Source organism: Canis lupus, chromosome 36 (genome assembly GCF_003254725.2).
Source record: "Canis lupus dingo isolate Sandy chromosome 36, ASM325472v2, whole genome shotgun sequence".
NCBI lineage: Eukaryota > Metazoa > Chordata > Mammalia > Carnivora > Canidae > Canis > Canis lupus.
The window spans coordinates 29,568,582-29,583,559 of NC_064278.1; the positions used below are offsets into that span (position 1 = coordinate 29,568,582).

Consider the following 14,978-nt stretch of genomic DNA (forward strand, 5'->3'; position numbering starts at 1 on the left):
ATAGCGGGATCTCCTAGACCAGTAATTGTGATGTGCATGTTAGTTAGCTTAAAATACTTTTAAGAGCTCGTTCTATTTAATCTTTAATTCTGTGGAGCACTATTTATCACCAGTCACGTATTTTACGGGTAGAAAACTCAATACTGGAGAAGTTAAGTGATGTGCTAATATTCGGGCAACATCGATCAAAGCTACACCCTGAACACGAGTCTTGCAATTCCAATTTTGTTTTCATGACTCTACACAATGCCTTCTTCCCGCGGACATTTATAAAACCTGTTCTTCCATTAAATACATCGGCAGAGAGCACCGCATTAAATTTTAAATAAAGTTTCTCGATGTCAAGCATAACAAAGTCCTCTCAAGGGTACAAATGAGTTATCCAACTATATTATAGAGAAATAAGAGACTTTCGCTTCCAATTTTTATATGTTCTAGTTTTTAGACATGCATATCTAATGGGCTTTTTACTCCTGATTTCACTTAAAACATTCATCTATAAAGCCACTGTGATATGGGCAGCCCGGGTGGCTGAGCGGTTGAGCGTCGGCCTTGGGCCCAGGGCGTGACCCCGGGGTCCCGGGATCGAGTCCCGCGTCAGGCTCCCTGCATGGAGCCTGCTTCTCCCTCTGCCTGTGTCTCTGCCTCTCATGAATGAATGAATGAATGAATGATATAAATAAATAAATAATAAATAATAAATAAATAAATAAATAAAATATTTAAAAAGCCACTATGATAAAAAGTTAAACATGCTTCATAGAAGTATTTCTACGGAGGGCACTGCTGACACAAACAATGAATTTTCTGAGAACACCCCAGAAATACAGTACCGCTCGCCATCTGTACGTTAAACACGTGTAAATGTGAGATTTAGAGTCTCTGGCTCTGCAGCTTCGTGACAAAGCTTCTCTTCGCTCTAGAGAAAGTCCCTCTCATAGGGTAGGCCGCCCGCCCATCTTTTCTGTTGCTCATTCTGTCCCAGCGCCTTTCCTGGCCCTGTGACAGCGAGAGTGGAGCATACACAGGGTTACGCAGTCCGGGTACATATGTGCAAACAGTGCAGGGAATTTCAGGATTATGGAAATTACCCTAAAACTACATGTAAAATGCATAGAGTGTTGTTTGTTGATGCCCCCAGTGCAAATTCCTTCCCTTTCCTGATTTCAGTAACTAGATAACTTCATCTTCAAAAGACCACGTGATGGACACCCTGCATACACGCTCCTGCACAAATCCGGGTCCAGAGCTCTCATACGGATACCACAAACATTATGAAAGCAGATGATCTTAAATATTTGAAAATATGTTTGTTATTTACGCCGATAATGTTAAATATAGCTCAGATGTGCATTTAGTTTGCATAAAAGCTATACACTGATGATGTACATAAATTTTAGTTTATGTTTTGAAAATATGGCTTTTGTATTAGGACATAATTAGAATTATGCTTTTGGAAACAGACCCCATAATACTGAGAACAAGCTGCTAGGGAACCAGGGATGGAGGGGAGCGGGCGGTGCGCAGGACGGGGAAAGGGGAGTCGCAGATACAGGCCTCCAGGGTCGGAAGGAAGGAGTCACAGGAGCGCAAGGTGCAGCGGGCAGATGTCATCGCTGACGGGGCCTACGGGGCCGGGGTGGTGCAGGGCGATGGGCAGGAGCCACACTCCCCGGGAGCAACGCAGAGCGCTGTGGAGTCACTAGGTCACGCCCTGGAAACTCCTGTGACATCGTATGTCAACTATACCTCAATAAAAAAATTCCAAAAGCAAAACAAATTGTGCTTCCAGAGGGGTTAGAAGGAAACAACTCGTAAATATTGGCTGAGATCCGAGGACCTGGTGGAGTCCTTTAAAAGTCCAACCTCAGGAGACGTTAGCATTACCCAGGGGGTGTATGATTCATTTTCCCCCGGGGTTTTATTAACTATTGAAAGTCAACCCGATCCCAAATATGTCATATTAAAGACTTTCTGTTTTCACGCCTTGTGTTTTCGAGCTACATCTGTAGTCAGTTGCTTCGACTGGTTTCTTAAATTCGATAGAGTGAATGTCACATGGTCATAAGCCCTTCTTGTCCTACCAGCAGCGGGACTCCAGCCATAAAATGGGGGAGGGGGGTATGTATGTTGTATATGAATCATGGAAGCGAAGAGACACGTTCCTCCTTTGGATAGTCAACCTTTATGACTTGGGAAAGGCTGAGATGCGTCTGCCTTCATAGACTGGAGTATAGATACACGTAGTCTTTATATGCCAGACCTTAAAATATCAACATAGAGTCCTGACACACATTCACACATATCAGGGCACCCTACGCACCCACCCCCCACCACCCCCGACACGTTTCTTTCCCTCTAAACTCTTGAACCTAAGGGAACAACCTCGTTTTACTTACAGGATTTGTGGCCACTAACGCCTGGTTGTTGGCCACGGCGGTGAGATGAATGATCGTTACAATAGAGTTACAAACAAAAGAGAAGAAGAGGTTTTTGTGCAAGGTAATCCTTTGGCAGCTTAAGCTCCTAAAAGGCAAGAGAAACCAAATATTTTATTTTTATTTACAATCATCCGAATAAGACACATCCACAATTCCTAGTAGCTGTTCCAAATCTGCGAGAATCATTTTTTTTTTCTCCTCAAGATTCACTCACGATAGAATCTTAATTAGGGAAAACTTGTGATTCCTTAAACAGAGACAGACGAGTTGCTTCAGTGCAGGTAGACACACGTGGGAATAGAAATCTGCTCGTACCAAACTTTTACGTAAATTTCTTCTGTGAATCTCTCAATGTGATTAATGTTTTAATTTATTCCGGAAACACAGAAACTGAGATTCAGTGAGGTTAATTGATCAAAAAAATTAAAAAAAAATAATCCTGCAGCTAATTAATTTGAAAACTTTGGATTTATGTATCAGAATCTTACACAGATCATGCTCTTTTCATCATGCCACGTCGATTGTTCTGTCTAAATAGCCTGTTTATGATTGTCTGTGGTGGTTCTATTCACGGAGTCTCTGGGTGGTGGTAGTGATTAGCACACCAACCCTGAGAAAGATAACGTTGTGTTCAGGATGGATAAATTGATAAAAAATATATACTCAGCAACCAATGATGTTTGTTCACCTTTCCTCATTTTTTTTCTATTTGAGCCAGCCACACGAGGGTATAAAAATATTACCACCTTGGGCTGGAGGTCCTCCCACATAAAACAAAATTAAAGAACTGGCCATTTGGAATTCATATAGAAATGAATTTTAGGAAAAGTCACTGTTAATGATAAGTCATGCCGTTCCTCGGATCGAACCCACATCGCCTCTACCAGATTGCCCACGTACGACCGCCTTACCTGGGCTCAAAGATCAACCCAAGTTCTCCCTCCTTCATGAAGCATTTTATCCGATCACTTATATTTAAACTAATACAAAGGAATCCATTTGAAACTGAATATTTAACATCAAAACAAAACACTTGTTGGAAGACAGGAACGATTTCGTTGAAGAGACTTAAAAGCTCATTTTGTACTTTTACAGAATTACGCGATATTACTATGGTCAACCTAGATAATCCCCCCCTACGTAACACAAACTAATGACTTCTCTTCTGGAAACTTCCAGGAGATTATAATTTAATTTTATCACTGCATCACCTTACCCTAAATAAACTATGTGCCCGGGATATTATAGCTAGGCTGGAGGCCTGGGTTGTCTATATTTAAAAATGCAAGGTTTAAGCTGCGTTGGCTCTGAAATTTCTTCCAGCTAGAGATCTGCGATTTTTATACACAGCTTTAGTATTTTAAAGGGCCTAGAAGTGAATTCAATCCAAACTAGTATTTACTGATTTTCCATACATGCCTTCCACAGAAGTGGGTTCTAAGAGGGAAACTATGAGTGGGATGGCTCTGGGTCAGTCACTGAGCGTGACAGTCATTTGGGGCAAGTGTGCCAAGTCCAGCTGGAGTCCTTTAAGACAGAAACAGCTGGAAGATGCTGGTATTTTCGTATTAGGGTGTCTTTGGTCCGACTTCGCAGCGCATGAGAGCAGTGAGAGGCAGGCAGGGACCAAACAGAGTATAGATGACATTCTATAGGAAAAAAAAATCTTCACAAGTTTTTTTTAACAGAGAAGTGGCATGACGGCTGTTACTATTTAAGTAAAGTCAACATCGATGCAAAGGTGGCTCTATTTTGACAAAATACGGCAGCTGGGAGGAGAGCTTTGTGTTCCCTGAGAGTGAAGAAAATCAATGAATGTGAGAAATAGGTCTAGAAAAGAATATTCTTTTCCAGGCATTTGTATCATGAGTGGTTTTTTTTTTTTTTTTTTTTTTTTTGTAATCACTCTTTTATGATGAACACTATGAACACATAAAATATGTCCACGTGGTCTTATTTTAAAATGCCTTCCTTGAGCTTACCCTGTGTCCGTGCAGTGCCAACTATTGTTTAGGGAAAAACTGCTTAATAGACACTTTTTTTTTTTTTTTTCAGAACGGAATTTGAATAACTCAACTATCATCATGGGAAAAATGAAATAAAAAATATTTTTCTTAGCTGGCCTATTTTGCCCTTTCCTGCTGAGCACACTTATATTTAGGTCCTTTGGTTAAGACATGTATATAAACAACAAAGCTTCAGAGTTTTCAAATTATGACCAAAATACTGGGAAGGTTTGCTTAGACAGCAAATAAGAAATGTTTGTAAAGAGTAAGTTGTAATGAAGGAAAACAAACACTAAAGGAGGCCTTTGAAAATAGCAATTCATGATAGAAGAGCCAAAGGATGAGCTAAGGAACACTAAGTGAACAGCATTTATATTGACTATTGGTGTTTGTAATACTCATGTGTGCGAACATTAAAAATAAGTAGATGAAATGCTAACTGTAGTTAGTTGAAAACAATTTTAATTTTTTTTATTAAATTTTGATTTTCTTCGTGTACACTTAAACTTCCTTTTCTACTCTAGGAGAGCGTGTATTTCTGTTCCCCAGAACAGACATTTCTGGGGAACAGAAATACACCTTTCTGATGACTCTGCTCCCACCTCAATCTGGCTTGAAAGTTAAGAACTTTAAAAATGACCTGCTGGCATCTACTCTCTTCTAAAGATAGAGTTATCAAGAGTCCACTAGCAAAAATAAATTGCTTCTAACTCTCTTACTCTGTGATACATGGATATTCCGCACTTTCCCCTTGGAGAGCCAAAATAATGCCATATTATGGGCAAAATTTTGAAATAATAAAATGAAATCCTATTATAAATAAAATATCTAACATAAAAGCCAAACCAATCCTTAAGAGGATGCATGAAATCATTTCAATACAGAGATGTAAAGCTTATTTTGAGTGTCTTACAAAATTATCTAGACAATACGGTCCACATACATATTCAAGCCAAATACTTCTGCTTTAGAAACCCTCCTATCCAGCTTAACTGTTCATGTTGTTGTGTTGAACTGAACCACTGCAAAGTAAATTCACCTTGTGCTGTGTAAATATGTCCCACTATCTACAATATTCGCCTATGGCTGTGGTTTTAGTTTTTTTCCAATTCTTCCTCCAGGTCCTGTGCGACTTAAATGCAGACAGATGCTATCTGACACATGTTTTCTATCAACGTTTGGGGTAAAAAATGTTCCCATTTTTCTAGTGATGCATATTGTTTTTCTCTAAACATATTCATTGACACATGTAAGTTCATCAGCATGAATAAAATCAATTGGTAAATGAAAACCAAAATACGTACATGGTTAAACACATTGGTTTGTTTACATAAAACCCTACAAATATCCAGGTTTTTTTTTTTTCATATGTCAACCTAAAACCAGTTTCATCTACTCTAAGTTTTAAAATGTGCCTATTTTACTCAGAATATTAAAACAATTGTTTCATACACTTGGAGAATGTTTTACAAAGTCCCTCTGCCTTCTTCGTAAGTTATAATGTCCCTTTCTACCCTAGCATAGCCACAGAAGAGAAGATGTGGCTTGTGGGTTTGGATTGTTTCCACCTCATATTTTTACATATAATTATTTTAGAATACTATTTCAGTACATAATTTGATGAGCAGAATGATCGAGGCAGCTGATGGAAGCATGTTAACAACCCATTATCCTTCGTGTGTAAGGGACCTATGCCTTTCAGGTCTCTTTTGGAATGATTAGGAGGAGGAACCATCCAATCTGTACATATACTTCAAAGTGGGTTTTGAAACGTGGCCTGAAGGTTTTTAATTTAATTTTTATTTTTTAATTTTTAATTTTAATTTTAATTTAATATTACAAACACCTGGCCTGTGCTACCTGCTGACACTATGACTTGGGCAAGTTATTTTAAAACTCTAACCCTTAGTTTCTACATCTGTAAAATCCAGGTAACAATAGTACTTCATAGGATTAGCTGTAAACTGAAGTGAGATTATTAATCACGTCTAGAGTTTAGCATAATATCTCATCCATGTTAAGTGAGCTATTATTTTTTAACACAGTTATCACGTGGCTGACTTTAATCAAGTTTCCTAATGGTCTTCTCTCACAAATAATAAAACAGCATCAAGTCTCACCTTAGTAATCTAAAACTGTCCTGTATTTTAGGTAATACAATGAAACGGTGAATTGCCGTCTTTTTGTCACAAAGTAAAAGAATTTAGTGTTGGAAAGACAGTGTCCTGTGATGAAGAGCAATAGATCAAGCGACCTGATTTATCTCCCAAGGAATTTCATCCTATCCAGAGTTGTCTCCAAATTACCATTTTCATTATCATACAGGCCCCGAATATTAAGGACTTACATATTTATTTGAGAGAGGACACACACGCCTGTGGGTGAGGAGGGGCAGAGAGAGGAGAGCGAGAATCTCAAGCAGACTCCCCAATGAGCACAGAGCCTAATGCAGGGCTGAGGTCATGACCTGAGCTGAAATCAACAGACGCTTAAGTGACGGAGCCACCCAGGGGTCCCATCCAGGCCCCAAATGTCACCCTGCCCCGCATTCAAGGTTCAGCCACAGTATCAACAGAGTACTTGCCTTTGTCTTCCATTTGGTTTTGACCTGAAATTTCTAAACTACTTTCACTCATTACTATTCCTGAGCAAAACTAGTAATGAAAAGAGGAAATATAAGCAATAGAAGAACAGCCCGGTCTACCAAGTACTGCTTTCTTATGCTAGTGTGTCTAATTTAATTCCCTAATGCTTAGCTCTTTCCCCAACAAGACACTAACCATGTGTCTGGGAGGACAGCTCATGCCAGCTGGAACACTGCGAGAAAAGCAGGCAGAAAGCAAAAAGTCTACTACAAGGAGAAGGAGTACAGCTATCTTTTGTCTACGGAGGGGACCATGGACTGGATGGGTTCAGCAGGTTAGGTACGACACAGTGATACACTCTCTCAGTAGCTCTCTCTGGAGGCTGCGGCGGGTCCATTTGGTCACACTAGGAAGACCACAAGAGTGTTTCAACCGAGGTGATCAATGAATCCAAGAAGCTCCTGCTCCATCAGACTGCCTTCTCCCTCGCCCCTGCCTTCCTTCCAAGACTGCTCATTTACCATAACACATGAGTATGGGTGCACAAACAAATGGGCATATTTTGTGTGGCCAAATGGTGTTCTCGCGTGTGTGAGCTGCCCCATGCAAGACCGCTTCATGGTCTTCTAATGGGCAGGAAACCAAAAGTAGGAACAGTCAGGCCTCCTCTTACACCCCTCAAAAAACCCCCCTTAGAGATAAAATTTATAACAGTAGCTGCCACCATTTATTGAGCTTTTAGAACATCCCAGACACAGAGATAAGTACTTCACATTCATTATGTCACATAATAAGCCCTTGCAGTGTCATTATCTTTTAATAAAATGGAAGTAGGTTGCTTCCGATCACAATCCTACTAAGTGATCTGTCGAATTTGAATGTTGAATTTTAAGAACATAATTAAGGTTTTTGTCTCTTTTACTATACATTTCATCACTCAGAACTGTTTCTTGATGCATAAGTAGTATATTTTACACTATTTCTAGATTTTTGAGGAAACACTTCTGAATAATACAGATGTCATTCATGTGAGAGTAGAGGGTAAATACACACATAAGTTACGTCATGGGATTCCTGATAGTGTTACATGTTTTTTAGAAACTAAAATAGGATTAAGAAATAAAAACTATGACCAAAATGATGGGGAGACTCAAGATAGAACTGGAGAGGAGAAGATAGGGGAGAAAACCATTCCAAGCAGATTAAGAAGATACCCTGAGCCAAAGTCTTTTTTTTTTTTTTTTCAATTAAGCTTAGAGTTTTTACAGGGCACAAAGAACAATGTGAATAAAGGCATAAGGCAAGACTCCACCTTGTTTTCTATTTATTCCAAGTTGAAGAAAGTTAAAGAGCATAATTTACTAAAAGAATTTTTGATTCTGAAGCTCATACTCATTTGTATCACATTTTAATGTTCTGTTAGCAAATGTTAACAGCGTATTATCCAGTCATTTTTGGTTTTTGTTTTTCCTAACTACTAAGAAGATGGTACACGTCGGAGGGTTTACTTTGGCTTTCTCCTAATATATAGTCATATCTGTGGGTACAGTCTAGCAAAATAAACGAGGCCCGCAAGAGTGGAAAACCAAATTGCAAAATATATTATGACTTTGAGGAGGGAACGTTATATTATTTATGCTATTTCAGATCATGAAGTTTCAATCCATTCAAGTGCCTATAGTCTTAACATCAAGCAATGGGTCATTTGTTTTCTTAAAATGATTTGTCATTCTATTTCCGTGAAAATTTAGCTATGCTTAAATAGCACTAATGTTTTAACTTGCTCACGCAAAACAGATTACACTTATGAAGAAGTTGCATATTTATCAAAAATATCAACAGAAATATGTGATCCTTAACATTTAGTTACAGCTTTAAATAATGAATTTGCTGGTGAAAATAAGCCCAAGATCTTTAATTCAGTTACTACTTTGTATTTCCATACCTGGGACTCTTCTCCGTAAACCAGTAATAGCAATTATATTAGAGTGGAACTGATTTTTGTTAGAGCAAATCTATTGGTTTTTGTACTACTCCCTCCTTTTTTAAATCTGATACTCTAATGTGGGAATACAATGCTTTTATTATATAATTACAGTGGACATGTTTAAAAAGCTTTCCAACCAAGACTCACATTACTGAATAGGAATGTTTTTTGTTCTCACCATGTTTAGTTTGAGGTGGATGGATTTTTCACCACATTGATCAAAGTTCATTTTTTTGGAAATAGAATGAGTATGATCTAATAAAATATTACATGAAAAACTATGGTTAATTAACCAATATTCAGTGTTAAGCTGAAGGGAGCTTAGGATACATAAAGCAGAAGAAAATGTGTCTTGGAACCCTAGTGCATTAAGGAACTTACCAGGAGTGAAATGGACCAAAGAGTTGAGAAAGCCAGGATGATCCTGGGGAGGCCCGGAGACAGATGTTACTCAGGGACCACGTGATGACTGTTTCTGAACTCAGCCATTGTCAAACCTCTGATGGGGCACATCTGCCAGGTTTTAAACAACTTACTAAGTCAAAGTTCTGATTTCCCAAAACAAACACGTCAGGATATGGTCTGTAGAGTAAGACTCTGTGCTCTATGTTCCTCTGTAGGATCTCTTTACATGGTTAGCCTTGTTTAAAATTGACTTGAAGGTTGAATCATGAACAGTTTTTAGGTGACAATTCTTAGCTTAAAGAAGAAAACTACACGTTGTTCTAGTTCAAGACATATATGAAGAAACTGGAATTGAGATTAAGTGTTCACAACATTGATTGACTATATTTAGAACAATCTAAGAAAACAAAGATGAGATTTGGATCACTTGTCCTGAAAAGCATAAATATAAGCATTAAAGGATTATTTTATTAGGAAAGCTGGGCCTAGGGATGCCTGGGTGGCTCAGCTGGTTGAGTGTCTGCCTTCAGCTCAGGTCATGATCTCGGGGTCCCGAGATCGAGTCCCACATCGAGTCTCCCTGTGGAGAGCTTGCTTCTCCCTCTATCTCTCCCTCTCTTTCTCTCTGTATGTCTCATGAATAAATAAATAAAATATTTAAAAGAAAAAGAAAGAAAGAAAGTTTGGCCTATCAACTGAGTAGAATTTTTGCTGAATTTTATATAGGACCTTAACTACCTAGAAATGACATCATTGTCTATATAGTTGCAAATGTGCAACTTGGCTTTGAAATTACTTGGAGTCAGTGTCTGAAATGTCAGAAAAATTAAGATGTCAAAAAAAAAAAAAAAAAGAGCCATTTCTCCCCCCGCCCCCATACAATTCAGATGTTACATGTGCTCCTTTATGTGCAAGAAGATGGAGCCCTTTATCTGGGTTGAAAGTAAGAGCAAGATTTGTTATGCTCTCAAATTTTAAACAGTAATTAAAATATAATTTATAACTAATTCTGGTAAAGTTTATTTATTTTTTTTATCTAAAGGGTTGTGCTTTGTTTTTCTAAGGATCATTATGAGTAAGAGTCATTGCCTCTCAGGGCTTGGCAAATCCCAAAGCTCTGTCTCTCTGTTCCCCTCCCTTTTGGTTCCCTTTCTTTTTATCTCTCGCTCTGACTCGTTCCTTTAATTGGTTCTAATATAAAACTGAAGTATATCTGGTAAATAGTGTTTTGAGTTCTCTGTTTCTAATTTAAAGCATGGATGAGTAGGAGACTTTTTCTTTTCTCTCTCTAAATAATAAGCAGCACCCTAAATCAACTTTTTTGCTTGGTTCTTGGTTCTTTTTATTAGGATGGGTCAGTAACCCTGAATTAACAGACAAAATATGTCACCTCTACCAAAGACTGAGCAAGAATGACTGCAGTGCGGGGAGCTGGGTTAAGAAGCAGAAAAGAGAGGGGCACCTGGGTGGCTCAGTCGGTCATCGGCCTTTGGCTCAGGTCATGATCCTGCCTGGGATTGAGCCACTAGTCAGATTCCCTGCTCAGCAAGGAGTCTGTCTCCCTCCTCCTTGTCCCCTCCCTCTCCACCCTTTCCCCTCTCCCCCCTGCCATCCCCCTTGTCCCTCCCTCATCCCTTCTGCCTTCCCCCCTGCTCCTGCTTGCTCTCTCTTTCAAATGAATAAATAAAATCTTTGGGAAAAAAAGAAACAGAAAAAGAGGCTGCTAGCTTTTCGACACACAATGATTTTATGTGAAACCTCAATTCCTATAGGATGTTTCCAGGTTGGTGGGAAGAACACTAAAATTTCTAGGGCTCTTGACTCTTTGTAGGGGCTTCATTAACCATTCAAGTCAGTATTTTCTGAAGTGGTCTTGGTCTTCCTTCAGTCTAGCCACAGAGTATCCTATATCGTTTTATACATTTTCTTCTACTGATTAGAATTTTAACGAGTCTTACTCTAATGCTTTTTTTGTTGATGGCAACAGGGAAGGCCAGATAAACTCAAGGGACTTGTCTAAAGGTCACAGATAAGTCATGGGAAAGTCAGTCTTAGAAACAAACTTCCAAGTCAGTTCATGTCTTTCACTCCTCAAGAATGTTCTGAGTGCCTACTACGAGCAAAGTCTCGTGCTAGGTAAGCCCTGGAATGTGTTATAGACAAACAAACAAAACAGGGATGATTTGTGCTCTCGTGGAACCAACTTTGTGATGTTCTTTCCATTACTTGCTGTTCGGGGATGGTTGGTAGGTAGTTCTGAGGAGCGTATCATAGAAATGTCTTAAAATCAAAGGCTACAAATTCTTTAATATGGCTTCAAGCACTGAGTTTAAAGCTAAATGGTATCTTGTGAGCATAGTTTTATTATTTTTGACTAATTTACTTAACCATAAATTTTTCTGGTATAGTTATACGACTAATTTGTTTATAAAATTTTTCATTCATGGTTTACTTATTTTTCTACATGAACATTATGACAATTTCTTTATAAATGTAGCACATACAAAACTAAAAATTGTGTTTTTTCATTCTGTTTTAAAAGCACCCACTGGTATAATGTGCCTATCAGGGCTAAATGTTTATATAAAAATGTTTCAGTGGACTAATAAGACTGACAACTATGCCAATAATAGATAACGTTTCCAAATTAGACATTCCATGTAACACTGAATATATACTATATTAGTACTTAGGCCAAACCTATGATGTAGATACTGATACAATAAGATGTGAAATTAAGGATTGCAGAAATGAAAGAACTTGCTACACAAGTTCTTTGAATGACAGGGGTGATATCTGAGACCAAAGGTGCCTCTCTAGAGAACATACTCTTAAGCACTCTCTGTGAGTCAGGATGTCTGGACACATAAAAACATATTTAGAAAACTGTACCTTGGTCTTACTGGGAAGAGGGTTTTTCATGATTAACCTGAAGCCTGAGAATGTATAATAAGAAAAAAATTATATAATAAGAAAAAAAATAATTTGTAGTTTTACTTCTTTTTGTTCAAATGCTCCATTTTTCAAAAGACAAAGTCAAATAAAATTACTACACCAAGTAGAAAGAACACAGATTGGGAGGAAGTCTGGATAACTTAGTTAACTACTTAGAACATAAAGAAAATCAGGTGTTGGACTCGATGGGTGATCTCTTCACTGGTTGTGGTTTACAATTTTTACCTGTTGAAATTTTTACCTATCATTTAACATTGATCTCAGTGAGGTTATCACTTTAGGAATCTTCTGATTCTATGAGTCAGAATGAGTCTTTCCTTCCTCTGTCTTCCCGTAGCTCTTTGTACCTCCACACTAGCTTTTTCTTTTTCCACTTTATATTACTATTAGATGGGGCTAATTAATGTTAGATGACGACTTAGTGCAGTCTCTGTGCCTACATGATGAATATGGTCCAATGATACCATTAGTACCTCTTTCTTACCATTTATTGAGAAATTGCTACATGCCAATTACTATGTAAATCTTCTTTGTCCAGTATTTTAAACAACATTATGACTCAAACTGAGGCTTATTGAAAAGTGGAATCAGGCTAAATCCAACTATTAATAAGTGGCAATGACAAAATTTGAATATATCCCACATTTTTAATTACTGTGTTACACTATCTGTTAAAACTAACTTATGCCTGAAATCAGATACGCATTTCTCATGGTAACTCATCATTAAAGATTTTTTAAGTTCATTAGAGAATGAACAGTGAATTGTACTATCTGCATAAAGTTTAAGCAATGTAACTAATTGAAAACCTTAATTTTTCTTTATGTGGAGGCAAGAACCAAATTCCACATATTGGCAAGACATTCATTTGGTTTAACAAAATTTTGTGTGGCATGCAAGATATCATGTATAAGAGCATGGAAATTTTAGAAAATAATAGATATATAAATTCATTGTATACAGTGTTCTCAATTTTAAAAACTTTCTTTATGAAAAAAATAAGGCTTATTTATATTAGAATATGAGAACGACATTTGGGGCAACAAGAAATTTATAGTTTCTCTTTTAAAATGAGGTATGTGGGGTGCCTGGGTGGTTCAGTCAGTTGAGTACCCAAGTGGGTGTTGGCTCAAGTCATAGTCTTGGGATCATGGGATTGAGCCCTGCATAGGGTTCCACACTCAGCATGGATTCTGCTTGAGGTTCTTTCCTCCAACCTCTCCCTCTCCCTCTGCTCCTCTCTTAGCTCATGCTCTCTCTCTCTTAAAAAATAAATAAAAATATTTAAAAAATAATAAAATTATGAAATAATAAAGTGAGGTATGACTCTACAGATTGTATCTTTAAAACTAAAGTACTTAGCATATATATATGCGCACACACACACATATAGTTATAGTATTTTTTAAAAAGTGTTTTTCCATAGAGAAACTAAATTGATTCTAAAGCTTTAAACTTAAAGACTTCAAGTAAAAATTAAAATTACTTGTATTAGTTAAATAGTGTTTGCATTCTTAAGTAAAGTGCCTAAATACATGGGGACGCCTGGGGGGCTCAGCAGTTCAGGGTGGGACCCCAGGGTCCTGGGATCAAGTCTCACTCTGCCTGTGTCTCTGCCTCTCTTTATCTCTCATGAATAAATAAATAATTTTCAAAAAAAAAAAAAAAACCTAAATACAGATATAAAAATATTGAACCAGATTTTCTTTAAATTACTAATCAACAGTACAGTTTTTCTGTTTAATTTGCTTTTAGCTTATAAAATACTTTCACAAACACTAACTTCCCTGATATTGAAATTATGCATTTTTATTTTAAAAATATTAACTCATTATAATCCTCTTTATTAAATTACTGCTCATTCAGAGATGTGGGTTTGGAAGTAGCATTATGGATCCTTAGGACTAGCTATGAACTAACCCAGTATAGGAATCCTCCATTTCAAAATTCCCAATAAATTGACTTCTAATTTCTGTCTTGAGTGACAGGATGGCCAGTTGGTCAATTGGTGGTTCATTCTGGTTTGTTTAGCTATTGGTATTTTTTATTTTTTTAAATTGAGCCAAATTACTTTTATGTTACTATATAAACTCTATTCCCAAGTATAGTCATTTGGATTCTTCAAGTCATCTAATGTGCCCCTATATCTTGTCTTTTTCTGGCTTGGTACCTTGAGTCCCTCATCAGTAGACATTATTTTCTTCAATTGCTTCCCTGTCAATAAGCCAATTCTTATAACATCTGCTTTTCCTCTTACAAAATCAGTCCACAGTGGACACAGTAAGTGACAGGTCTGAGTAGAGGTTTGGAATTGGATACTTTGCATTTATTGGTATATTCTGGCTCGTAGCATTGTTTTCACTTGGCAGTTTTCATCGTTTTCACTACTGCCTCAGTTCACAGCAAGCATTTGCTCAATTAAATCATAGACACTTTCATGAAGAAGCTTCGTTAATTTTACATTTGACTTTATGGAATTAGTGTAGGACTTTATTTACATCCTTGCTAAATTCAAACTTATTTGGGACCATTCGACTTGGTATTTGAAAAGACTGTTGTTCTCGTTTTGACTACTGATTTTGTTTTTTTTTTTTGTTTT

At 37.5% G+C, this 14,978-nt stretch overlaps 1 protein-coding gene across 3 annotated transcripts in view; it reads right to left on the minus strand.

Moving 5' to 3' along the window:
- CALCRL (calcitonin receptor like receptor) overlaps window positions 1-14,978 on the minus strand; it is a 99,980-nt gene that overhangs the window by 16,513 nt on the left and 68,489 nt on the right. For all 3 annotated transcript variants that reach the window (XM_025460440.3, XM_025460437.3, XM_035697391.2), the window contains one exon: window positions 2,400-2,526. In XM_025460440.3, the coding sequence (XP_025316225.1) occupies window positions 2,400-2,526 (127 nt within the window). The remainder of the gene's footprint in view (window positions 1-2,399; window positions 2,527-14,978) is intronic.